Source organism: Theropithecus gelada, chromosome 13, assembly GCF_003255815.1.
Source record: "Theropithecus gelada isolate Dixy chromosome 13, Tgel_1.0, whole genome shotgun sequence".
NCBI classification, from domain to species: domain Eukaryota; kingdom Metazoa; phylum Chordata; class Mammalia; order Primates; family Cercopithecidae; genus Theropithecus; species Theropithecus gelada.
In genome coordinates this window covers 58936375-58962814 of record NC_037681.1, presented here as the reverse complement: position 1 = coordinate 58962814, position 26440 = coordinate 58936375, and the positions used below count along the sequence as shown (strand labels likewise).

At 35.4% G+C, this 26440-nt stretch overlaps 1 protein-coding gene across 3 annotated transcripts in view; it reads left to right on the top strand.

Annotated features, from left to right (window-relative positions):
- The window catches only part of HNRNPLL (heterogeneous nuclear ribonucleoprotein L like), a 41687-nt gene extending 15810 nt beyond the window's left edge, over nucleotides 1-25877 (top strand). For 2 of the 3 annotated variants that reach the window (XM_025354631.1, XM_025354630.1), the window contains 11 exons: nucleotides 2363-2600; nucleotides 4260-4340; nucleotides 5978-6079; nucleotides 6167-6239; nucleotides 10783-10854; nucleotides 15082-15299; nucleotides 18567-18688; nucleotides 19156-19357; nucleotides 20038-20095; nucleotides 20184-20282; nucleotides 24832-25877. In XM_025354631.1, coding sequence (XP_025210416.1) covers nucleotides 2363-2600; nucleotides 4260-4340; nucleotides 5978-6079; nucleotides 6167-6239; nucleotides 10783-10854; nucleotides 15082-15299; nucleotides 18567-18688; nucleotides 19156-19357; nucleotides 20038-20095; nucleotides 20184-20282; nucleotides 24832-24887 — 1321 coding nt within the window. In that variant the 3' untranslated portion in view covers nucleotides 24888-25877. Of the gene's footprint in view, nucleotides 1-2362; nucleotides 2601-4259; nucleotides 4346-5977; nucleotides 6080-6166; nucleotides 6240-10782; nucleotides 10855-15081; nucleotides 15300-18566; nucleotides 18689-19155; nucleotides 19358-20037; nucleotides 20096-20183; nucleotides 20283-24831 lie in introns of all 3 variants that reach the window. The other variant, XM_025354632.1, reaches the window with a different exon arrangement.
- Nucleotides 25878-26440: the final 563 nt, after the last annotated feature.

Genomic DNA, 26440 nt, shown 5'->3' with positions numbered 1-26440 from the left:
TCTTATTTTAGTTACTGAAAGCAAATTTACTAAGTCTCTAACAGGCCAATAAATAATTTACTTCTGTATCTGTATTAGTCTGTTGTTACATTGCTATACTGCTATAAAGATGTACTTGAGAGTGGGTAATTTATAAAGAAAAGACATTTAATCGGCTCATGGTTCTGCAGGATATACAGTCTTCTGCTTCTGGAGTGGCCTCAGAAAACTTAGAATCATGGCAAAAGGTGAAGGGGAAGTAGGCATGTCTTTACATAGCCAGCAGGAGAGAGAGAGAAAAAAAGAGAGAGGGAGAGAGAGCGCGCACACAAAGGGGGAGGTGTCGCACACTGTCAAACCACCAGATCTTGTGAGAACTCTGTCAGGAGACAGCACTAGGGGGATAGTGCTAAGCTGTTAGAAACCACCCCCATGAGCCAATCATCTCCCACTAGGCCCCGTCTCCTACACTGGTGATGACAATTCAATACGAGGTTTGGATGGGGACATAGAACCAAACCATATCAGTACCTTTATAATTTTCTGTTTTCAAATGGCATCATTAGCATAATGACATAAACTTAGTAATACATTTAGATATTAAACCAACTTTTTTGTTTTGTGAAAGAAGATTTTTTCTCCTTGAATTTCTTTAGCATAGACCTGATACCAGGGTTTTCTGTTTTCCATGTGCAAGACTTTAGAACTTCAGTGAAGCGTCTGTGTTTCTAAAATGAATGTCTCCTGGGATTTATATCTTGCACTTTTAGTTGGTAAATATTTAAATCCAACACCTTGTTTTTGTACTTCTTTAATTTTGAATGATATGGGTGGGGAAAACTAACAGGCCCCCTAGAGTAACAAATATGTGCCAGGCTCTGTTTCTAGCTTCTGAGGACATAAAGATGAATGAGGAAAGGTATGTTAAAAATAATAATAATACAGTCATAGTTACCTTTTATTGAGGGTGTACAATGTGCAAGGCAATCCGCTTAGCAGTTTGTATGTAGTAACTCTAATCTTGACAATTCTCCCAAGTTTTATCAATGAGGAGGCTGACATTTATTATAATAATAATTTGCCAGGCTGTAAGGTGATCTGTTTCTTATTAATACTGTACCATTTGTCAGTTTCCATAGTGTAGCAGTAGGTCCTGGATGCCTGATTGAGAAACAGTGATGTCACTGAGTACTGGACCCGACATTTCTTTGGCCTTCTGCTATTGCTAAAACCACTTAATTGTATTTTAAAGCATTTTTAAGGTTCTCGTTCCTGTGAATAGAGGACGTGTTTCCCCCATTGTGATCCATGTGCTGTGATTTCTGTCTTCCACCCTTCCTTTACTTCTTTATTCTTCATTTTCTGTTTTAAAATGTATCTCCTCCAAAAAGAACTACTTAATGTGTTGTATTTTGGGGTTTTTTGGCTGCTTTGTTTGTCTCTCTAGTAAAGAGTATACTATGAAAAGTAAACATCTTACCTTCCTGCTCATAGACAATCATGATTGCCATATTCTAATGAATTTTTTTCATGGATGGTTAATAGTAAAAATGTTTCGGAGGAGATTATTTGTATGAACTTTGGAACTTTGGTCAGTCTGTGGTTGCTTCCATTTATATCTGTTTTAAAAGTAAAGTCAGTTCTTAGCTGTTAGTGTGGATGTTTATTCAAGAAAATTCAAGAGAGGTTAGTAGTTTCTGCTGTTAAGTAGGGATTCTGTCTGCCAACCTTCTGTTGAGTTTAGTCTCCGTTGGTTTCTGTGTCTTTGAAATTTTCTAATACTGCTTCGGAGTAGCACCCCAAAGAATAAACTGGGTTGTCTTGTTAGTAACTAATAACAGGTAATTGTTTTTGAGGAGATCATGAGGTAGATAAACTTAATCACTGGGAGATAAGCTTTCATATGTGTACATCTACCTGGTGTACCACAATTCTTTGGATGATTTAAGAGTTGATTTATTTTATGCCTGTAATCCCAGCACTTTGGGAGGCTGAGGTGGGCGGATCATGAGGTCAGGAGATCGAGACCATCCTGGCTAACACAGTGAAACCCTGTCTCTACTGAAAATATAAAAAATTAGCTGGGCATGGTGGTGGACATCTGTAGTCCCAGCTACTAAGGAGGCTGAGGCTATAGAATGGCGTGAACCCAGGAGGCGGAGCTTGCAGTGAGCCCAGATTGCGCCACTGCATTCCAGCCTGGGTGATATAGAGAGACTCTGTCTCAAAAAAGAGTTGACTTACATTGAACACAGGTAGTGAAGAGTACTAATCTGTGGGATTTGACACATTTGTATTAAAGTCTGCTTTTACCTAATTGAGGACAAATAATGTTAACGGAACTTCCTGTGTTTTTGTGTTTCCTCCTTATCTCCCTTTTCAGCTATGTGATGATGATGCCATTTAAACGACAGGCTCTAGTGGAATTTGAAAACATAGATAGTGCCAAAGAATGTGTGACATTTGCTGCAGATGAACCCGTGTACATTGCTGGTCAACAGGCTTTTTTCAACTATTCTACAAGCAAAAGGATCACTAGGCCAGGAAATACTGATGATCCATCAGGAGGCAACAAAGTTCTTCTGCTCTCAATTCAGAATCCGCTTTATCCAATTACAGTGGTATGTGTTTCAGTGTGACAAATGAAATTAAAAGTGATTTTGCAGTTTGTGTCCAGAGTGACTGATCTGTAGTTTTTTCATTACCATCTAGATACTAGAAAATAGCTTTTTTAATTTTGAAAATTAATCTTGACTAGCAAGTTTAATGAACAAAGAAAAAAATGCTGAGCACTGTAGTTAAAAAGATAAGCACAGTTGTCATAATTAAATAGGCACATTGAAATTTTTAATGTATAATCAGTACCAGTGTTGGTTTTGATAATAAGGAATTAGAGAGACTTGTTTGAAATGGTTCAAAAAATCTCTGTCACGCATATGCCAGCATATGTGTAAGAGCATCTACTAGGTAATGACAGAATCCCATGTTATGGTAAGATGCACATACCATTTTGAACTATTTTGCAATAGCTTGTTAAAAATCTGTCTTTGATTTACTTTAAATTCCCTGCTTCTTTACTCTTTTGAAAAGTGTTACTGGTGATAAGCTAGTAACACAGACACTTGATTTTTGTAATGAATAGAAGAACATCATAGTAAGGGAAACTTCAGTTGGTATCATATGTAGTCTGGGCATATGATATTGGGACATAAACTTAAAGCGTAAGATATTCTTGAGATTTAATTAGACATTTTGTATCTTAAATATAGACTTATAAATATATAGAATTAATATATTTATAATATTCGGTGTTGGGAAAACATATAAGTAATATAGTATAGGTACTCTGTTTTTTGTTATATCTCTGGTGTGTAACAATGCAACTGTAAATTATAGGTGCTCAAGAAATTTCTTGGTAGTTGAATAATTACTCCTAAGTAGGTATTTAGAATCTTAGATGACTCAGGCGTCTTGTTTAGTGACATCTAACTGTTTGATCTTCCTTGGGACTTTTCTTTATAGCCATTATCCCTTGAAAAATGAGTACCAGAGTTGTTCTAATATTAGCTCTTAATACATATTTATTACTATAATGCAAGTGATTATAATATTAAACATTTCAGAGTCACATTTGGAAAAAATACTCATTGATTATAGTTTTGGTTTATTTTATATCATCAGAAGTTATTTTAGTCACCTATTAAGAAAATAACAATTGAGGATTCATTTAGGAGATAAAATAGGTGACAGTGCTTTCCAAATGTTCCATTGGAACTACTTTAATGTGGGTGTATTGTTTAGGTGAAGAAATAACTTAAGATTTATTAAAGTGTAATAATTTTAGGCCAGTATGGTGGTTCATGCCTGTAATCCTAGTATTTTGGGAGACTGAGATAGTAGGATTCCTTGAGCTCAGGAGTTTGAGGCAGCCTGGGCAACATAGTGAGACTCTGTCTCTACAGAAAATGAAAAATTAACCTTGTGTGGTGGTGCATGCCTTGAAGTCTCAAGCTACTTGGGAGGCTGAGGTGGGAGGATCGTTTCAGCCTGGGAAGTCAGGGCTGTAGGGAACTGTGATCATGCCACTGCGCTCTAGCCCGGGCAACAGTGTGAGACCCTGTCTCAAAAAAAAAGTAATAATTTAAAAATCTAATTTTATTAATAATCAATAGAAATGACATCTTGACAGTTGATGGTTTTTAGGTAAAACAAAACGAAGCATAGCATTAATGTTTTTCCAAATGTAAAGTGTGAAGAAATCTTGTTCTTTTCCTTCATAGGATGTTTTATATACTGTCTGCAACCCTGTTGGCAAAGTGCAGCGTATTGTTATATTCAAAAGAAATGGGATACAAGCAATGGTTGAATATCCTTTATTTGTAAATTTTTATTGATGTGTAATTAATGCGGATCTTATTTTTTCTGGCTTAAGCATTCCTAGACAAGTGGTGTTTACTTTCTCCTCTCACAAAAATCTACATGACTTAGATTTAAAAAATGAAACTGCAGTACTCATAGGGAATTTTACTATTTATAAGAATGACTTGCTACCAGAAAGCAATCTAGTACTTCCTCTTTAAGCTATTAAATAACACTATTTGAAGATATGTACACTTGTACTATTTTGGAATTTATCCCAAGTGAACTTTTCTGACTCCCTCTTTAAAATAGTTTGGAAGTACCAAAACTTTAGAGTCAGTAAAATCTTACCTTTTTTTAATTGAACCTTTAAAATGGTAATGGTTTATGTAAGAACTTCTTTATGTTAAATTTGTCATACGTTGAGTAAAAAGAGCAAGTTTTACAAAATAGTATAGATAATACTCTTTCCCCCAAGCTGGACCCATCTTGAAAAATAATAATAAAGAGAAAACCCCAACCTACGTGTGCATGTGTATGCATAGAAATAGGTAGGGATATACAGCAAACTCTTTAATAGTGCTTACTTCTGGCAAGGCACTTTTGTTTTTTTGTTTTTTTACCTTATATACCTTTGTGATTTTATTTTTTTAAAATTATGGAGTTAAGTAATTTTTTTAAAACACTGATAAAATTTTAGATAAAGTATTATAAAACTCTGCCTTCTCAGAAATATATAAAAATCATATATTTTGTTTTGTATTATTTTGACTCTTTGTAATATTCTTCTTAAAGAGTAAAATCTTTTCTGTTTCAAGGTTGCAAGTTGTCCTTTGCTAGGGAATGGGACCATGCTCCATTATCTCCTCTGCTTTCCAATTTATAAAGTACTAATGATGACCTAAAAGAATTAAGGTAGATAGTTTGGTTGTATTGTTTTCTTTGGTACCCTTGATTATTTTTTTTTTTTTTAGACAGAGTTGTGGTCAAGTGATTCTCCTGTCTCAGCCTCCCGAGTAGCTGGGATGACAGGCACCCACCACCACACCCGGCTAATTTTTGTATTTTTAGTAGAGACGGGGCTTCACCATGTTGACCAGGCTGGTCTCGAACTCCTGAGCTGCCTCAGCCTCCCAAAGTGCTGGGATTACAGATGTGAGCCACTGTGCCCAGCCACCCTTGATCTTAAAAATAAATTCTCCTGGCCAGGCGCGGTGGCTCACGTCTGTGATCCCAGCACTTTGAGAGGCCAGGGTGGGCGGATCACGAAGTCAAGAGATCGAGACCATCCTGGCCAACATGGTGAAACCTTGTCTCTGCTAAAAAAATAAAAAATCAGCTGGGTGTGGTGGCGCACACCTGTAGTCCCAGCTACTCGGGAGGCTGAGGCAGGAGAATTGCTTGAACCCGGGAGATGGAGGTTGCAGTGAGCCCAGATTGCACCACTGCATTCCAGCCTGGCGACAGAGCAAGACTCCGTCTCAAAAACAAAACAAAACAATTCTGTTAAAGTTCATCCTGAAATAGGTAAAACATTTCCAGAAATAAAAGAGCTACTTCTGATTATTTTCAATCCTGTCCTTTGGGAGTGAATAATGATTAAGTATCAGATACCTTAAACCAAATTTCCTTAATAGAGCTTATGTTTGAATCAGTCCTTTGTGCCCAGAAAGCTAAAGCAGCACTCAATGGAGCTGATATATATGCTGGATGTTGCACACTAAAAATTGAATATGCACGGGTAAATATTTTTTTCCAACACCCTACCAAAGAAATATTTATGCTTTGGATATACAGTTTGAACTTACATTATTTTCAATCTTAACAGCCAACTCGTCTAAATGTTATTAGGAATGACAATGACAGTTGGGACTACACTAAACCATATTTGGGAAGACGAGGTAGGTATTTCATGCATTTTAGAATGTACTTAATCTGCTGACAAATATTTACATGCAGTTAGATTCTTTTTTTCCTGAGATGAGCTAGTTCAAATGAAAACCTTGTTGTTGAATGCTTTTGTTGCAAAAGGCCATGTAATGCTGGAAAATAACCTTGAACATTAGTGCCCCCTACTGGTATGTACTGAGCTATTTATATTTAGTTCAACAAGGAGCCCACACATTCAGGCACGCCCGCAGTTCAAGGACTTGCATTTCTCCAAGCAGCTCTCTCTCTTTGGAGGAGAGGAAACTGATTCAGAATATTCCTTAAAACTGCAAACTTGCACACTGCTTCTCTATGGAAAGGACTTTCCCCCAAGCTGGACGAGGCATTAAGAAGGATAGAGGACTCCAGCAGGCTGACTCTACACTTCATCATGCACAACATCGGCATCAGCAAAAAGCCCTCTGAAAAACTCAGACTCGCAATTCACCTTGACTGCATACTGCATGCACCATCACCCCAAGTTTTTAAAGGAGGACACTTAACAGTACTTCAGAATTGCATGGGATGAACACCATGATAGACTGTGCCCATTTATTCAAGTTGTATGTATATATTGGTCTGATTTCCCTTAAGGTTTCAGTTGTAGAAATTAAGACTTTCCACTAACGGAAACTAGACTTCATCTGCAATGTTGTAAATCTTAATGCCCATTACTGTAACTGTTTGCAGCTTAGATTCAAATTGTTAATTGGCAAATAACGAGGACCAGTTTATTAACAGGTCTTGGGAATTGATAACGCTCAACCAATCCACACAGATAGTAAAAATAAAAGGATTAGAAAGGTGCACACTTGCTGCACTTGTTTACTTTTTAAATTTTTTGTTTTTTCCTCAATTGTGGACACTAAACAGAAATTCTGACATAATGAAAAGGTACATTATATGTGAAAGATGTTCTGTGTGGTTTGATTTTTGTAAAGTGGCTGTTTATAAGTTGTCACTTTTTGTAACAATTTAAGGTTATCACTATGTCAATTTGTGTAACTAGAAATTTTGACATTTCAAATGTAGGTGAAAGTAACATGTCTGTTCAAGGTAGAATATATTTAAACTTGATAAATCTGAAAATAAGAGCATTTCATTTGAGATGCATCTTCACCTATAAGTGCTAGATTTCATGAGCATAAATTTGACTGATAAAATTGTTCAACTAAGTGTGTGGCAATTCTGGAATATACAAATTAAAATGTGGATCTTGTAAAAACAAGGGGGCTGCAGTATTGGCTACATCTTAACTACAATATCAGTGTTTGAACCACAGATTGGAAAAACTCAAGATAAGTATGTCTGTAAAAGTCAGTGACTAGAAAAAAATTTTATGGCATACAAAATATCTTGGGCAGTGGGTACTCTATAGTGCATGTACTCTAGCAAAAAGAAAAAGACAATGGGATGATTGATCTTTTGCATGTTTGCATATTTAGGACTTTTACATGATTGGCTCCTTTAACTCTCAATTCCCAGGAAATGATCTTGCCTCATGCATGAAATTGCAAATAGATTTGTTTTGTAATGCAGCTTTGGCTAGACCCCATGTTTTTCACTACTTAGGGAAATCTGCTTGGCCTCGGGTTGGTGCAGTTGATGTCAGTATTAGAAAGCAAATCCTTAGCACTCAAACAACAGGACAAGTGGTTGATGAGAAATCTCTCACTTCTGTCAATTTACAGTTTTTGACCACTCGGTTTTGTTTTTTAACAAAAAAATCTCATTTGAAATAGTTTTGGTTGTGGTTTTCTCAGGGTCTCTTTAAACAGGTATAGATAAGCTTATTTTAATAGTGTTCACATTTATTCTTTTAAAAGGTCTGAAGTTTACACAAAGCCAGCTGAGGTTAGTTCTTCATATAATTCTAGTCGGTCAGATAAGTTTGGAAATGTGTAAGGTAGATAAGTGAATAGTGAAATATAATTAAAGCAAGTAAAAGAGTTTTAGTTTATGCTTTCAAGGAATTTTTTTTGTTTTCTAATTCCTTACAGAAATTTGTCTTGCAAGACCATAACAGTTTATGTTTTTGTTTCTGTAGAGCTCTTAGCTTACACTCAAGTTGATAGCTATTGAAACTGTTAGGTTGCTATCTCTAAATAAAGACCTTTATAAACTTTTTTTTACCAAAAAAAAAAAAATAGCTCTTTTAAAAACATAACTTCACTTTTTTCAAAGCCCTTTTCAGCTTGAGTTATATTTTAGTGTAAAGAATCCCTAACCAGGATGCCAGGGATCCCCTCCAGAAATCTTAAAACCTGTAGATAGGTGCATCTTTTTGGGGAGAAGGTCCACAGCTTCCATCAGATCAATTGACTCTAGGAAAGCTTACCACTGTTTAGAAACTTATATTTAGCCGGGCGCGGTGGCTCAAGCCTGTAATCCCAGCACTTTGGGAGGCCGAGACGGGCAGTTCACGAGGTCAGGAGATCGAGACCATCCTGGCTAACACAGTGAAACCCCGTCTCTACTAAAAAATACCAAAAAAACTAGCCGGGCGAGGTGGCGGGCGCCTGTAGTCCCAGCTACTCGGGAGGCTGAGGCAGGAGAATGGCGTAAATCCAGGAGGCGGAGCTTGCAGTGAGCTGAGATCCGGCCACTGCACTCCAGCCTGGGCGACAGAGCGAGACTCCGTCTCAAAAAAAAAAAGAAAAAAAAAAGAAACTGTTATATTTAGTGTTCAGCTTTCTGCTCACTTCTGTTTTACGTGACCTATTAGGTAGCGAATACTTCAAATGAAGTGAATTATTAATGAGAATGTTTGGCTGAAAGATACCTTGGAAGATAATCTGACTCCTTCATTTATGAATGAAAATTGTTTCTGTGACTATACAGCAAACTAGTGGTTTAAATTGGAATCATCTGATTCCCAACCCAGTTCTCTTTCCTTTATAGCACACTGTTAACTGTATCAGTAAAACTGAGTCATGAAGACATTATGGTTGTGGTTTTAAGATTCCTAGGTCAGATAAGGAATTGTATTTAGTGTTCGATGGCATATGCTTAAGCAGAGGAATATTAACAGGATGGATTAGTAGGCTAGATTGGCTCAAAAGGAGTGAGACTTGCATGATGAGAGACGTTAGAAGCCCTGTAGTAGAAGGAACTGTGAATGTTAAGATTGAAGAAGAAATGACTTGGGGGAAATGGGGTCGGGGGGACAGTCATAATAACTACTCAAGCATTTAGAAGAGGTTTTGGACAATGACTAAGTCTGTAAGGCCCCAAATGGGGTAGAATATGGGTAGAGGGTCAATTTCTATACAATATAAAAATTAATTTTCTCACAATTTAGGGCTATCTGGAAATCTTCTTATTGGTTTTGGGTAAGCAGAAGCTAAATGGTCCCAACTGACAGAGATGATGTAAAGAGAATTTTTACATTGAATAAAAGTTAAACTAGATGGTGTCAGTCCATTTCAATGCTACAATAACTTGGAATACATGATTAAAACTCTACTTCTCTAGACTGAAGTGAAAATTAAAGTATTTCTCATCTCCCATAAACCTCATTTGTTTAAGTGACTAAGGATATAGGTAAAGCCTCTCTGAATATTCAAGGATTAGAATGACCAGAGTCTTAAGATTCATATTTTTAAAAATCTTATTGGGCACTGTAATTTTATCAGCAAACTTTCTAAAAGTATTGTACAATGATTTTTAAAATTTACTAACCAACATGGGAGGTGCTATTTTAGAAACTTATAAGTAATTTTTTTGTTGATGTCTCTAATTAGATTTGGGAAAATTGGCATGCTTTTTCTGAAAATGTAGCTAGAATAAAAATTATCCTTTAGAGTATTGTAGTATTCTCATCCAATAATGTAGCCCCCTTGGTTAGCTTTATCTTGGCATCTTTAAAGTTTGGGGGTTGCTCATAGTCCTACCTGGTGTTAAGGTCAATAGACAATGACCTATTCATGATATAATATGAGCCAGTGATGTGAACATTTTCAGCTCTCAAGTCAGGTGTTTGTAAATATGTGCATATACATGTAAAATACTCTGTGTTTACTGATTGTGAAACCATGTAATACAGGTTGTTGTTGGCTTATGCTGAAACTTCTTGAAAGAAGCCCACTTTGAAAATGTGTTGCTGTTGAAGCTAATAGTATGATTCAGGTACTGTCTTTCAAAAGTACTGCACTTAAAGCTTGTTTTAAAGACATGTATTGGTAAAAACTTCTGTACAGTGTCAAACCTCTAGCATTGTGTACGTTCACTTTCTGAAAAGTATCCATTCTTCCTTAAATTTGAAAGTGTGATTGTATTTGGCATTTGCCAAAAAGATATATTCAAGTTAAGTGGAATTTGTTAGATAGAATTAATTTTTTACACTCTTGGTGTTGTATTTAAATTGGATATGAATGGATGTTTAAAGTTAACCAGGAATCATATTTCTTTTATGAATTGTTGTATTGGATGTTTTGAATGGGTGTTTCCCATCTGAGAACTCTGTTAAGTACTTGGGTCAAAATTGTTAAAATCATGTTTCTACTTTTGTGTCAGATAGAGGAAAGGGTCGCCAGAGACAAGCCATTTTGGGAGAACACCCTTCTTCGTTTAGACATGATGGCTACGGTAAGTTGTCAAGGCAGAAAGAAGGTAGTATAGATGAACTGTTTGACTTGCTGCATTTCTGATGAAGTATGGCACATTTCTTGTCTCTGTATTTTTCCTGCGCATCTGCCTCGGTTTATATGGGATCAGTCCCTTATAATGTGCTCCCAGGAGTTGTCCAAAATTTGTTTTCTTAGGATATTGATTATAAAAAAAAACATTGAGATAAGTGAGAGCTACTAGTCGGGGATTGAATACTTTTTTGCCATTATATTTTGGTTTGGTTTTGATTTTTAATGGGTTCTGGCTTGTAAGAGGACCAGAAAGAAGAATTATTGTTCAGTAAGTGTATTTTCTTTCATTCCAGCAATTAGGAACAAAGAGGAATTTTGAGTAATAAAGGCAGAAAGAATAGGGTATTTGTCAAAAAGGAACCATGCTTTTGGTTAGACTCACCTTTTAGTTCTATAGCTGGTATTTTGGCTTCAGTTAAATTTGTTCATATTTATTCCGCTTTTAAAACTTCCCAGCTTTTACTGTTTGCTACATTGACAAGGTTATGGAACCTAGAATAATAATCTGCCCCAGGAAAAAGTTAGGGTAACATTAGGTATCAAACTATTGTCCTTATAAGTAGATCTTTTAACTAGCTGTAAATGGTTTTAAAATATTCTTTAGTTTTTAGTGGTAGTTATTGACTACCTATTCTGTGCTTTAAAGTTGAAGCACAATACTATTAAAAGTGGCAGAAAATAGAAATTGCTATGTTGTAGTCTTGGGATTGGTCACTGAAAAGCACCTGGTATTGCCTATTGTCCTAAACGGTTCAAATTGCTTACATATTTACTTTAATGACCATTCTTAGCCGTGAGTTTTGGCTTATTTTCTAGTGTTTTTCTTTTGAACTCTAGGGGGGAGGGAGAGAGAGAGAGAGAGAGAGAGAGAGTGTGTGTGTGTGTGTGTGTGTGTGTGTGTGTGTGTGTGTGTTTTAAGGTTCCATAGTCTATATGGCAGAAAAGATTGAAACCATCTCTGTTTTGTCAAAACAGTAAGTGTGGTATAGAATGAAAATCTTACTACAGTTGGTTTAGTGAATGTGTACCTTGATTATTTTTCTTAGTTATTCCTGTAACAGAGTAAATATTAAACATGGTTGTATGGGTAGTTCTGATCCTGCAATAAAGAAACATTGGGTGTCTTTTGCACTTTGATAATGGAGGATTACAAAAAATTTGCCGTTGCAAGTTTGTAGTATAGTTGTAGAGTCATGGCAGTCAGCTGAAGGCTAAAACCTGGTTAAATAGTTTGCCAAAGGGGATTAGAAACATCTGTGAAAGAATAAATGGAGGACAAGGAACTGTACTGTAGTAGTGTGGAAACAGATTTTTTCTTAGTATAAGTCTGCCTTCCTTTATAAAATTTTTACCGAAAAATAGTATAAACAAAATATGTTATATACCCTGCAAAAATTTTTTATTTTTAAAAAGCCTATTGTGAAATTTTTTGAGAGTTGTGATGGGATTGTATTAGGGGGATATCCATTCTGACCTGTCTCCATTAAGATATTTAACTCTGAGGTTAATTTGTTCTACTTTTCTAGGGAAGTAAGCAAAATGGGATATAGGAGGAAAGAGAGTGAATAAAGAGGCAGAGAAGTGAAGTAAGATGAGTAATAGGGGAAAAAGCAAAGATGGGGATGTGTGCTAGTGATATTGAGCCTTTTTACAAATATTGCAAATCACAAATGTATCCCTTCAGATCAGCAGTTCAGCAAAACAGGTTTACTTGCATTTTGGAATCACCTTATAGATTACCTTTCCTTTTCCTATATGATGACCTATAAGGGAGTAGAAAGAGTTAATTATGGTTCAGGACCCATAGATTCCATCAGAGTAAGTTTATTCATTGGTTTATTATAGCAGTATGAAATATATCTGAATCATCACAATTCTTTACATCTTTTAATTTGGGAAGCCCAGACTTAATGATATGAGCTGGTAGAAGCTTTCTTAGTTGAACCGTGGCAGAAATTGATATATAGATTTATTTGCTATAAGCTCAAGAAGAGTTTGTATATTAATTTGTAGCATCTTTGGATATGGTTTGTAGACCAAAGATTTTAAAGCTTAAAAGATGAAAAATGCCTTCAAGATGTTAATATACCATTTATTTTTCCACATCAGTTTTTTAAATATTTGAAGCATTAGTTTTTTGAACACCCAGACTTTCTATTATCATTTTAGTATAGAAAACTTTTAAAAGACTTCTGATTTTTCTTATCTTAAACAATATAGGTAATAATTTAAGTAGTATAGATAAGGTAATTTAATAATGATGGTTCAAAGTCATAATTATAAACATCAGTTATTCTTTTGGACTGATTTTGGTTGTTAGGGCTGTAGATCTCAGAGGTTTTGGACCTTAGCCACTATACATAGAGTAAAAGTTTCCACTGCCTATCTACCATGTGTCTTTTTACTTCCATGAAAAAGAAAATTCAGTGTGATGATGGTGAAGTGTCATTACTGTATAAGCAAATGGTAGGTGGTGGGGAGGCAGTATATTATGTATATGTACTTTTGCAGTAGGAATAAGAATAATTGATATTTGAATCTTGGTGTGTGTATAACAGTCTAAGAGGCTAAAATATGTAATGACTAAACAGTCGCTCATTTGGATTGTTTTGTTAAACTACCAGTTGCCAATAAAAGGAGTAGTTGAAATCCATGACCAATTTAAGGAGACACTGATGATGATAAATTGATAAAGTATTCCTCCCTAAAACTGCCGAAATTCACACCGTGTTTGCGTGTGCTTGGTGGTAGTGTTACTGTATTGTTATGAATGGCAGCTGTTATTAGAATACCGAAAATTGGAGTCCACCATAAGCTCTAATAGTATGTTATGAATACCAAAATTTAGTAGTTCTTAGTAATTCACTTAGTAGATAGATGACAGTTGTCCCTTAGTCTTATTTACAAAAAGTGCAACTCAGTGACATTGCATACTCTTTAGTTCTTGAGAAATGGAGAAAGGACTTGGGTTTTTGGATTGGTTTTGCACATCGGGGGACCTTTGCATGTACCCCAGACGATGCTTCTGTTATAATTAACTTAGGAGCACCTAAGATGTGTAGGGTTTCTGTTTCTGAGCTGCATGTCTCCATCTTAGTTGCTGCTTTTGAGTTTCTCTGTCTTCTTATTGCTGTAAAATGTGCCCTATGCCTACTTTGAGTGTCAGTTTTCTCCACCGTCATTTCTTTTCATTCTACACTCTCGCTTTATTTTTTGTTACTTTTATTGTGGATGGGAAAAACAGATAAAGTTGTTTAAAGCTACTCTAAAGTTAGCAAGTTGATTCTTAATGAGGATTCTCAATGTAAGAAACACAGATTTGTGTGTGTGTTTCTGCTGAAATAGTTTTAGATACTCAGGCATTATTTCCTTCTGGGTTTTTGATATTGTTTCAAAAAATGGAAGTTGTAATAAGACACCTGTGTGTAGTTGAGTTATTAACTAAATATAGGGTTTAGTTTCCTAAATTAGAATTAGGAATAAGATACCAACCTGAAAGTACACAGTAAAATATATTCAAGGAAACAACTTTTCAGTGGGACTGAAGAGGTTCTTTTTATTATACCTGTATAGAGATAGCTTCCTAGATTTCACTGTACATGTAATATTATTACTCCTCCAAAAGACATTGGCAGGAAGTTTATTATTTATTTATTTTATTATACTTTAAGTTCTAGGGTACATGTGCACAATGTGCAGGTTTGTTACATATGTATACATGTGCCATGCTGGTGTGCTGTACCCATTAACTCGTCATTTACATTAGCTATATCTCCTAATGCTATCCCTGCCCCCCCCCATAGGACCTGGTGTGTGATATTTTTAAAATTTGAGGTATAATTTATATACAGTGGCCCCAAATTTTACATTCATTTTCTTAACCCCCACCTTATTGCCTTTTTTGTTAACTATCATATTTTAAAAATATAAACTCATAGCCTGGTGTATGCAGGTATAGGTCAATATATATTGTATCTGGTGCAAATGAATACAAATTTTATTAATTTTCCTTGGGTTATACTGAAATATCCATACATTTAAATTTTCTTTGTACATCAAACTAGCTAATATTAAGAGTTTATGTTTTATGTGGTGCAGTATATCTCCTAAAGTATTTACAAACAGAACTATATGTATATGTTAGTTAATTTGTTTATTTTGATCATTTTTATAGGATCCCATGGTCCATTATTGCCTTTGCCAAGTCGTTACAGAATGGGCTCTCGAGATACACCTGAGCTTGTTGCTTATCCATTACCACAGGCTTCTTCCTCTTACATGCATGGAGGAAATCCCTCTGGTTCAGTTGTAATGGTTAGTGGATTACATCAACTAAAAATGAATTGTTCAAGAGTCTTCAACCTATTCTGCTTATATGGAAATATTGAGAAGGTAAGTTTCTCTTTATATTAGCTTCTTTTGCTAGGATACTCAGTAGTAATTCTGAAAAGGCTGCAAATACGTGTCTTCTCCTTGTATCAGGAATATCCAAGTTCTTTCAGTAATGACCCACATAAGCTAAAAATCCATTATATAGGAACTCTGGAAAATGTTTTTTGTTGGTAAGTAATAAGTATAGGTTGTTGATACTACAAATATATTTTAAATAACCATTATAAAAAGAAGTCTAAAGTAGTAGTAATCAACCTTATGGTATGAGAGGCCTGAAGTCTATATTTTTGTGATCTCATTTCAAAGAGATTCTAGCATTTAACATGTTGAAAGAACAGTTACTTTCATGGAGGGTATATGTAAAAACAAGCTTAAGAGCCTAGCCAGAAGTTGTGAATTTCAGAAGAGTTCTAGAATTTAGGCACTTGCCTCCTAAATGCCAGGGTTCTATTATCTTCAGAGGAACCATGTGCATTTAGCTCAATCAGTATTTGAAACTGACCCACTTTGATAGAATGTGTCCAAAACTTTCTGTCTAGCAATTTACATATTTTGGAGGTCTTTAATAATTGTAACTTTATTATCAAATAACTGTGTTTTCCCCAAATCTGCGACATTTTATTTATTGATGTCTCACAAATGTGAGATAAATAGTTTTTGAAAGAATCATGGAAAATTTAACTAGGAAAGTGAATGGTAGTCTTAAGTTACCAGTTGTTTGATACACTTGCTAATTTGAGTCTTAGTACTGTAGTAATGTGTTTTTTTCCTGTTTTAAGTGATTTTAGTGTTCTTTGCAACAGTAAGTACTTGCAGCATGTGAGTCACTGTGTAGGAGGGGAACATGGCTTGAAAAGTTGGTACATTTAGTTCTTAGTTCATTAATTCTAAAGCCTCCTTGATCAAAGGAAGCAACTCTTCAAAATTCTGAAACAAGAATTTTGTCAACCATTTGATCACAGTAGAAAAAAAAAAAAGAAAACTCCATATTTGGTCTGGGGGATAACATATGGGATACTTACGCTTGCGTAACTGGCCAAGAATACATGGGATAGGTTTAGTAGCATTGGGAGAAGTATTATTTTCACACAGACACTTTATCTTAGACCCAAGTGTTAAGTGGAGGGAACTGCATGTTTGATAATTAAATGGGCTTTAATGTATATTTTAACTTCCTTTATATTTTCTTTTTGTGCTATTCACATATGCAGACAATCAGAATCAGGCAATTTAATCAACATTTTTAGTAGATCTTTGTCTTTTGTGTTATAAACTGTCTCATATGATTTAGAAACTCAAATTACTTTTTCTAATGAAACTTAGATTTTCTGTATGTTATTTGACTAATTCTAGTGTCTTTCACTCTACATCTCCCAAGTTTTTAAAACATTTTAAATGATAGGCTGTGGTACATTGAACTCAAACTATCATAATCCTTTAAAGATCCATATATAGTTAATTTTTTCTTTCTTTTGAAGATTTACCAATACAAGAACCACATATTTAATGTGTATATTTAGTCACTATTGGATTTGTAGATAGTCATTGGATTAAATCAAGGGAGAGAATTTTGCCCATGAGAAGACAAGAGATTTCAAATAAAGCTGAAAAATTGTTACAACTGAGTTTTGTTCAAGTACAGGTGTAGTATATCCTATTAAAGTGGGTAGTTGAAGTGATGGAAATAGATGCCATGTTGCATTTGTTGTGTAAATATATTCTCAGTATTCTTTAGAGGTCAATAGATAAGAAGGAAATACATTCAAGGTGTCATCTATGCCATTGATACAGGAGGCCTCCCTTATCCACAGTTTTGCTTTCAGTTACTCACTGTTAACTGCTCCAACAATAGGTGACTACAGTAAAATAAGATTCTGTGAGAGAGAGAGCATGTTCACATAATTTTTATTATAGTAGATCATTTATAATTTTTCTATTTTATTATTTTGTTAGTCTATTACTGTGCCTAATTTATAAATTAAACTTTATCATAGGTATGTATGTACAGGAAAAAGTGTAGTATATATATGCTATGCTTATATATAGTATATACTATGCTTAACCTCTATCTGTCTTCTTTTCCTTTCTTTTCCTTTCTTCCTTTCTTCCCTCCTTCCTTCCTTCCTTCCCTACCTCCCTCCCTCCCTCCTTCCTTCCTTCTTTCTTTCCTTCCTTTCTTCCTTTCCTCCCTCCTTTCTTTTCTCCTTTCTTTTTTCTCTTCTCTTCTCTTTTCGAGACGGAGTCTCACTCTGAGTAGCTGGGACTACAGGTGCGTGCCACCATGCCCAGCTGGTTTTTGCATTTTTTTTCTTTTTGTAGAGATGGGGTCTCAACTATGTTGCCTAGGCTGGTCTGAAGCTCCTAGGCTCAACCAAGCATCCCACCTTGGCCTCTCAAAGTGCTGGGATTACAGGTGTGAGCCACTGCGCCAGACATTGTCTGCAGTTTTAGGCATCCATTGGGGTTCTTGGAATGTATCCCTCAAAGATAAGGGGGAACTACTGTACTTAATAGCTACTTAGGGACTTCCCAAGACTAAGCACTATGCTGAATGATATCATACTTTACACCTTCTAACCCTTACAGCATTATATTCTAAAACTGGAAATAGTACAAGAGGGTAACTTTGTCCTCTGCCCAAACTGTCCTGAAATAACATGTATTCCCCTACGTTGTACAGGCCTTCCTGTGACCATGCTATCTCAAGGCTATTTTGTATTATTTATTTTATAGCATCTTGTTTGTTGCATTAATAGAATTCTACATAGTTTGTAATTACTATTTGTTTACTTTTACATTTCTGACTTAATTACTAGAATATAAGGTTCAGGAAGATAATGTCTGTTAACATTCACCATTAAATCCCCAGTACCTACCACAGTGCTTATCAAAACATATTAGACACTTAATAAATATTTGTTGAAAGAATAAATATTAATGAGTCCTGCCAGATGGTATTATCTACATTTTCAACAACAATCCGTGGCTCAGAGAAGTTAAGTATATTGCCCTCAAATCACATAATTAATATATAACATTATGTATTAATGTGCTGTTCTTCAGTGGGCTATACAATAGTAGTATAGTGTTCCTTTTTAACTACTGAATTTTGATAAGAGTTAAGAGTATCTCGTAACATGGCAGAATATAGTTAAAATCCAGGTGATCTTCTGTATTTTAAACCACTTAGGTCATATTGTCTTTAAAAAATTCTGCTACTGTAAAAGGGAATTAAATGGTCACCTTTTTGGGATTTTGTGTTTACAGGTAAAATTTATGAAGACCATTCCTGGTACAGCACTGGTAGAAATGGGTGATGAGTATGCTGTAGAAAGAGCTGTCACACACCTTAATAATGTCAAATTATTTGGGAAAAGACTTAATGTTTGGTAATTATCTATCTTAAATGATAAATTTTTAAAAATATTTTTAAATCTTTATCCTTTTTTATTAGAGACATTAATGTCAACTCGAGAATATTTTAATGTAACTGAGGGCACATCTTAAACAACAGCTGTAGTATTGTTATTTTAGATAAGGATTAGGGTCATATCACTCAGATTTTGCTTGGCTATACCTGTTTTTTAGTTTTATGATGATAAAACGTTAAAATGGGCAAGTTTTTATGTTAAAGTTTTCTAATATGAGAATATATTTAATAGATTTTCTTTCTAATTGATGTCTAAACTACAAGAGTGATTGATTATAACCCAAACTAAATCTTCTATTTAAATAGCTCTATGTATGCCTTTTTTGGTTAAGATTTATGCAAGCAAAATATATCAGCATTCTGAGACTACTTGTTGCTTTTTATCTAACAAAGTACTTTTGTATGTCTTTTCTTTCTAATCTTTAGTGTGTCTAAACAACATTCAGTTGTTCCAAGTCAAATATTTGAGCTGGAGGATGGTACGAGTAGCTACAAGGATTTTGCAATGAGCAAAAATAATCGCTTTACAAGTGCTGGCCAAGCATCTAAGAATATAATCCAGCCACCCTCCTGTGTTTTGCATTATTACAATGTTCCATTGTGTGTCACAGAGGAGACCTTCACAAAGGTAGGCACTGAAATACAAATGTGTATAGAATGTTGCCATTTCCTATTTTAAAATCTGTTTTAGCTTCATTTGGAAGTCGCCTTGCTCATTCTTTTGCTTTTGATATTATTAGTATTTTATTTACTTGGTATGGATAATTTATTCTTTGACCGTTGTACTTTTCTGGCCTCCATTCCTCATTGGTCTTTGTTGATGTGTGGTTCAGTCCTTTTGAGCGTTGGAATTAGAATGAGGTCGTCTTACTCCTGCATTCAGAAAGTTATTTAAAGACATTCATGTCTTTAAATCTCACCCACAACAAAATTTTATCCATATTGTTTCCCCTAACTTAGAAAATGCTAAGTAAGAATTGTAAGAAATGCTTCAGATAAATGATTTTCTGGAACTCTACTCCCTACCTTAAGTACTAGATAAATCCTGGTCAACTCTGAGAATATGTATTTTAGTTAACAAATTGGTGATTTTATTGTACGGCACTAAGTTACTTAACATAATTTATAGAATTTTACTGTTTTTAATTGATTTTCTCATACAACTTGAGAAAGTATGTAAAAACATACTTGATTTAATCCATTCATTCCAGAATTGAAACTTAAATTCTGCCATAAAGTTTACTTTCTGTAAAAAAGTGGGATATTATTTTGGCTATATTTTTAATGAAGTTTTACTTTCTTTGGCAGTTGTGTAATGACCATGAAGTTCTTACATTCATCAAATATAAAGTGTTTGATGCAAAACGTAAGTGAACAGTCCCTCTTTTAAAGTTTTCTGGTTAAGTTGGTGATAAGCAAGTAATAATAACTGAGTTTGTGTTTTTTTGTTTTAGCTTCAGCCAAAACACTTTCTGGGCTATTAGAATGGGAGTGCAAAACTGATGCAGTAGAAGCCCTGACGGCGCTGAATCACTATCAGATAAGAGTCCCGAGTAAGTAAAATGCTGTATTTGTGTCATAATTATTTAGTGGGAGTTACCTTCACAGAAACATTCATGGTAATATAAAAATAACACTTAATAGGCTTCTTAAAAAATACAGATAAATACGAAAACAAAAGGCATATTAATTCCTGTATTAGTTCTCTATTGCTGTATAACAAATTGCCATACAATTTAGCATCTTAAAACAGCAAACATTTATCATCTTACTGTTTCTGAGGGTTAGTATTTTGGGTGCATTTCAGCTGGGTGATTCAGGCTTAGGATCTCTCATGAAGTTGGCAGTCAAACTGTTATCTAAGTCTGCAGTAATCTCAGGGCTTGACTGAAGCCAGAAGATCCACCCCCAGGCGCACTCATGATGTTGTGTGCAGGCTCAGTCAAGCCACATTGGCCTTTTCATGGTAGCTGACTTCTCTCTGAGTGATCCAAGAGATAAATCAACAATGTTTTTTATAACCTAACATTGGAAGTGGCATACCATCACTTAACGTTACAATTTTTTTGGTCACAGAGACCAAACGTAGTACAGTGAGTGTGGGAGGGGACTATACAGGGTGGGAGTACCAGGAGGTTGGAATCACCTTCAAGCTATAACTTCCACAATCCCTATTGATCATTTTAGAGGAAAGCAATACATGCATATGGTTAGAAAACTCAGACAGTACATAAAGGTACAAAATGAAAAGTTAAAGCTTTCTACAACCTCGAACCTTTTGTCTCATTCTTTTTTTCTTCCCTAGTGTGTGTATATAATTATATATATTTTTAAAACTTGGCCGGGCCCTGTGGCTCACACCTGTAATTCCAGCACTTGGGGAGACTGAGGCAGGCGGATTGTCTGAGGTCAGGAGTTTGAGACCAGCCTGGCCAACATGGCGAAACCCTGTCTCTACTAAAAATACAAAAAAAAAAAAAAAAAAAAAAAAAAAAACCCGGCGTGGTGGCACACACTTGTAGTTTCAGCTACTTGGGAGGCTGAGGCAGGAGAATTGCTTGAACCCAGGAGGTGAGGTTGCAGTGAGCCGAGATCACGCCATTGCCCTCCAACCTGGGCAACAGAGCAAGACTCCGTCTCAAAAAAAAATATAGAAAAACAAAATGATTCTTCTGTACATACTTGCCTATGTCTTGCTGTTTTCACTTAATATATCTTGGAGCTATTTCTATATTGCCACATTCAAAGCTGCTTTTTTAAAGCATTTTCAGGATAGCTATTTATAATTGAGATGTATCACAGTTTTGTCTTATTTACCGTATCTCGCCACTGATGAACACTCTGGTTGCTTCTGTTTGTTTTTATCTGTTATTGTAATATAATATAAACATCCTTATAGTTGCACTTTTTTATTTTTTAATTTTTTTTAGTTTTTAATTTTTTTTTTTTTTTTTTTTTAATAGAGACAAGGTCTCACTGTGTTGCCCAGGCTGATCTTGAACTCCTGAGCTCTGCCTCAGCCTCCTAAAGTGCTAGGATTACAGACGTGAGCAACCACGACTGATCAATAGTTGCACTTTCTAATGTGTGTTTTTAGGACAGTTTTTCAGTAGGGTAGGACATGAAGATTTATAGTTAGGTAAAATGTTGCTAGATTGTACCTTATAAAGGTTGCACCAGTTTACATTACCACCTGTGGTATATGAAAATGTTCATTGCTCAGCACTCTTAGCAACACTGAGTGTTGTCAGATACTCAATTTTTACCAGTATGATAGATTAAAAATGGTATTCTGTTGTTTTAATTTGTGCCAAGTGAAATTGTTACCGCTTGTTTATTGTCTCCATTATACTAACAATGGCCTCTTTTTTTTTTTTGAGACGAGTCTCACTCTGTCCCCCAGTCTGGAGTGCAGTGGCACAATCTCAGCTAACTGCAACCCCCGCCTCCCAGGTTCAAGCAATTCTCCTGCCTCAGCTTTCCAAGTAGCTGGGATTATAGGCACCTGCCACCACACCCAGCTAATTTTTGTATTTTTGGTAGAGACGGGGTTTCACCGTGTTGGCCAGGCTCGTCTCAAACTCCTGGACTTCATGATCCGCCCACCTCGGCCTTCTGAAGTGCTGGGATTACAGGCATGAGAAGACTCAAGTTTAATTTTTGAAACTTTGTGCTGTGTAATTTACTTTGATCCTGGATCTAAAGGGTATTTAAATAATAGGGGAACCTTATTGGGTGTGGTGATGAATGATGGTTTAAAAAAGAGAAAAAAAACCACTGAATGATTTATGGGTGGAATAACATCTGAAATTTGCTTTGAAATATTCTGGCTTTCAAAACTATGTGTGAAGGGTAGGTAGATGAAGTAAGACAGCCAAATATTGACAGTTACTGAAACTGAGTGATAGGTATGTGGGGATTCATTAAACCTATCTATATTTTTGTGTATGTTTGAAAATTCCTTAATAAAAAGTAAGAAACACTTTATTTTTTTTTTGAGACAGGGTCTTGTTCATGTCCTAGCCTGGAATGCAGTGGTGCAATCACAGCCTACTGCAGCCTCAACTTCCCTGAGCTCAAGTGATCCTCCCACCTCAGCCTCCCAAATAGCTGGGGCTACAGGCATGCAACACTATGCCCAGCTTATTGATGTATATTTATTTTTAAAAATGTTTTAGATGGGGGGGTCCTGCTGTATTGCCTAGGCTGGTGGTCTTGAACTCCTGGCCTCAAGCAATCCTCTGGCCTCAGCCTCCCAAGTTGCTGGGATTATAGGCACAAGCCACAATGTCGACTTCCTTCTCATTTTACTTTTAGTTTAAAAAAAAAAAAAAGGGAAATGTTATTAAGTAGTGAGTCAGGCTTAATTTTTGAGAGAAAGTTTTAAAAAGCTTTAAAGTTATATGAAATACATTAGAGATAGTATATAAATTGTAAACTGTTTGCAGATAGGGACACTTATGTATGTTTTTATCCTCCGCAGTGTCTTGTACACACTTGTTGATGCATATGCTTTTCCCCTTACAGGAATTTTTTTTCTTTAATGAACTACAGCTTTTAATACTAAAATTGTGATACATTAAGATAGCAAAACCGGTTCTTTGCTTTGATTTCTTATATATACAGTTGAGGAAGAGCTATTTTCTGCCTGGTCTGAAAAATTAAAGGAAAGAAAAATTTGCAAAGTGGAAATATTTTTGTGAAGTATACCCAATTTTTTTTTTTTCCAGTAATTTCAAAACTTACATGCCCCATTGATGAAGAGAGATTTAATACTAGATTTCCTGGAAACTTTTGGGATCACAAATGTCTTCATGTACATTCCAGCTTTGTACATGTACAAAGCTTTGTAAATTCCAGCTTTGTACATGTAAATGTAAATTCCAGCTTTGTACATGTACATTCTCCGCTCACTGCAAGCTCCGCCTCCTGGGTTCACGCCATTCTTCTGCCTCAGCCTCCCGAGTAGCTGGGACCACAGGCGCCTGCCACCACGACTGGCCAATTTTTTGTATTTTTAGTAGAGATAGGGTTTCACCATGTTAGCCAGGATGGTCTCGATCTCCTGACCTCGTGATCCGTCCACCTCGGCCTCCCAAAGTGCCGGGATTACAAGCATGAGCCACTGCGCCTGGCCTGAATTGACTTTTATAGAGAGTTAACTGCTGGCAGTATTTTTGCAATGTGAACTTTGCTGCTTAATCCTGATACTATTTATTCTTTTGTTTTGTTTTGTTTTGTTTTTTTGAGACGGAGTCTCGCTCGGTCCCTCAGGCTAGAGTGCAGGCTGGAGTGCAGCGGCCTGATAATCAGCTCACTGCAAGCTCCGCCTCTCCGGTTCACACCATTCTCCTGCCTCAGCCTCCTGAGTGGCTGGGACTACAGGCGCCCGCCACCATGCCCGGCTAGTTTTTTTGTATTTTTTGTAGAGACGGGATTTCACCATGTTAGCCAGGATGGTCTTGATCTCCCAACCTCGTGATCCACCCGTCTTGGCCTCCCAGGCATGAGCCACCACGCCCGGCCGATACTGTTTATTCTTTAATGATCAGTTCACTAAAAAAAATTGAGTGCCGGACCGTGTTGAGAACAATAGAAATGTAGCAGTCAATAAAGTCTGCCTTCATGAGCTTACCTTTCAGTAAATATGAATAAAAATCTTCCCCTTACCTTACTTAGAAATTTTACTTTTTTTTTTTTTTTTTGAGACGGAGTCTCACTCTGTCACCCCACTCTGTCACCCAGGCTGGAGTGCAGTGGTACAATCTCGGCTCGCTGCAACTTCCACCTCCCACCCAGGTTCATGCAGTTCTGCCTCAGCCTCCAGAGTAGCTGGGACTACAGTCGCACACCACGACACCAAGCTAACTTTTGTATTTTTAGTAGAGAGGGGTTTCGCCTTACTAGCCAGGCTAGTCTCGAACTCCTGACTTCAGGTGAGCCACCAAGTCTGGTCAGTTTTACTTCTTTATATTCCTGCTTTATATTCACCATATTCTTTATATTTAGTATAAAAAGGTGAAATAATTTACTCTGGTACTTCAAAGTGATATTGAAAGTTTGAAGAAGTGAAATATTAACTCTGTTTTTTACTTTTTACAGATGGTTCCAATCCCTATACATTGAAGCTTTGCTTTTCTACATCATCCCATTTATAAGAAGAGAAGAGCATGTTAGAATTTATGTTCACCTTTATTACAATTTCAAAGCTACACTTCATTAAAAAAATCTAAAATGGTTGATCTCATGTTGCCTTGCTTACTTTAAGATCCTGTTCTGTAATAAACATATTTTGCCTTGAGTAAATTTGTTGTAAACTTAAATATTGAATTGTTTTCATTTTAAGATAGAATATCATAATGTAGACTATCTACAGCTTCATTGTAGATTATACAGATATATAATTTCTAACCTTATTACTGTAATTTTTCTTCCACAGTAAAAATATATTTGCATTCTTAATGCTAATTATCTGCAAGTATTTTTTCATTGTGTAAGAGATTAATGCAGGTGAAAGTATTGCATTTTAATATAGAATTCCTATTATATGTTTAGATGTTTAAGTATGTTGCAGTTACTCATATTAAACATAACTTTGTATTTATTTAATCAAGTTTGAGAATAACATTACATATGTTGAATTTTAAGTACTACAGATTTAACTGATTTTATATTTCTGAAAGGCTAACAGACATGGATACACTTGTACAGTATGCATTCAAACTTATTTAAATTGGTGTATTTTTTTTTAAGTCAGTGTCCATTTGTATTGACATGCCTCTCTGTTTCTAGTCCAGTTTGGAGATTTTATAAACTTATAACAATGAGTTAATGTGTTCATTTTCATTTGTTGCATGTGATTTAAATACAGCTAGTATTTGGCATTGAGATTTTAATAGAGGTTATAATTAACAGTTCCTCTTATAGATAATAATCTGGGATCTATGGGTGGGCTTCAGAGAATCTGTGTACCCCCTAAAATTGTATGTAGAATTTTGGATATTTACATTTTTATTTTTTACTCTTGAATCCATCAGTAATATGTATTTTTCTATATGGTACAAGATTTAAGGATCTAATTTTATTTTTATTCCAAACAGATAGCTATTTGTCTCAATACCATTTATTAAACATTCTTTCTCCCACTGGATCTGCTTTTTTTTTTTTTTTTCTTTTTAAAATAATAGATTTTATACCTAGGCAAGTAAGATTTAAGGACCAAACGTGGTATTAAGAGACTATAGCACGATTGTTATCAAGTTCACAGCTTTTTTACAATAGAAAAACTGATGTGGCCATTTTGTTTTCATCTTTAAAAGAAGGGAGAATATGTGTCATCTACCTAGAATAACTGATATCAATAGTTGGTAATAGCAGTTTTGTAATCCTGACACTTTTAAACAAATTTGTAAATGCAAGTTCCATTTAGATCTTTTGTAAAGACTTTATTGTAAATTTTAATATAAAAGTCCTTTTATAAATAAAGCACGTGTTTACAGTTTTAGAGCTGTTTAATAGAAAGTTTAGATGGAAACTAAACACACATTAACATTTATTTCCCCTCATTTTGATGGCAGTGGACCAGCATTTCCTCTAAAGATAAAGAAAAAATTAAATTTTAACCTAGAAGTATTTTAGACCCTTATCACAGAACCCAGTAAGTTATGCCAAGGGTAACTGTGTGAACTGTGTTCGATACTGGGCTATGTAT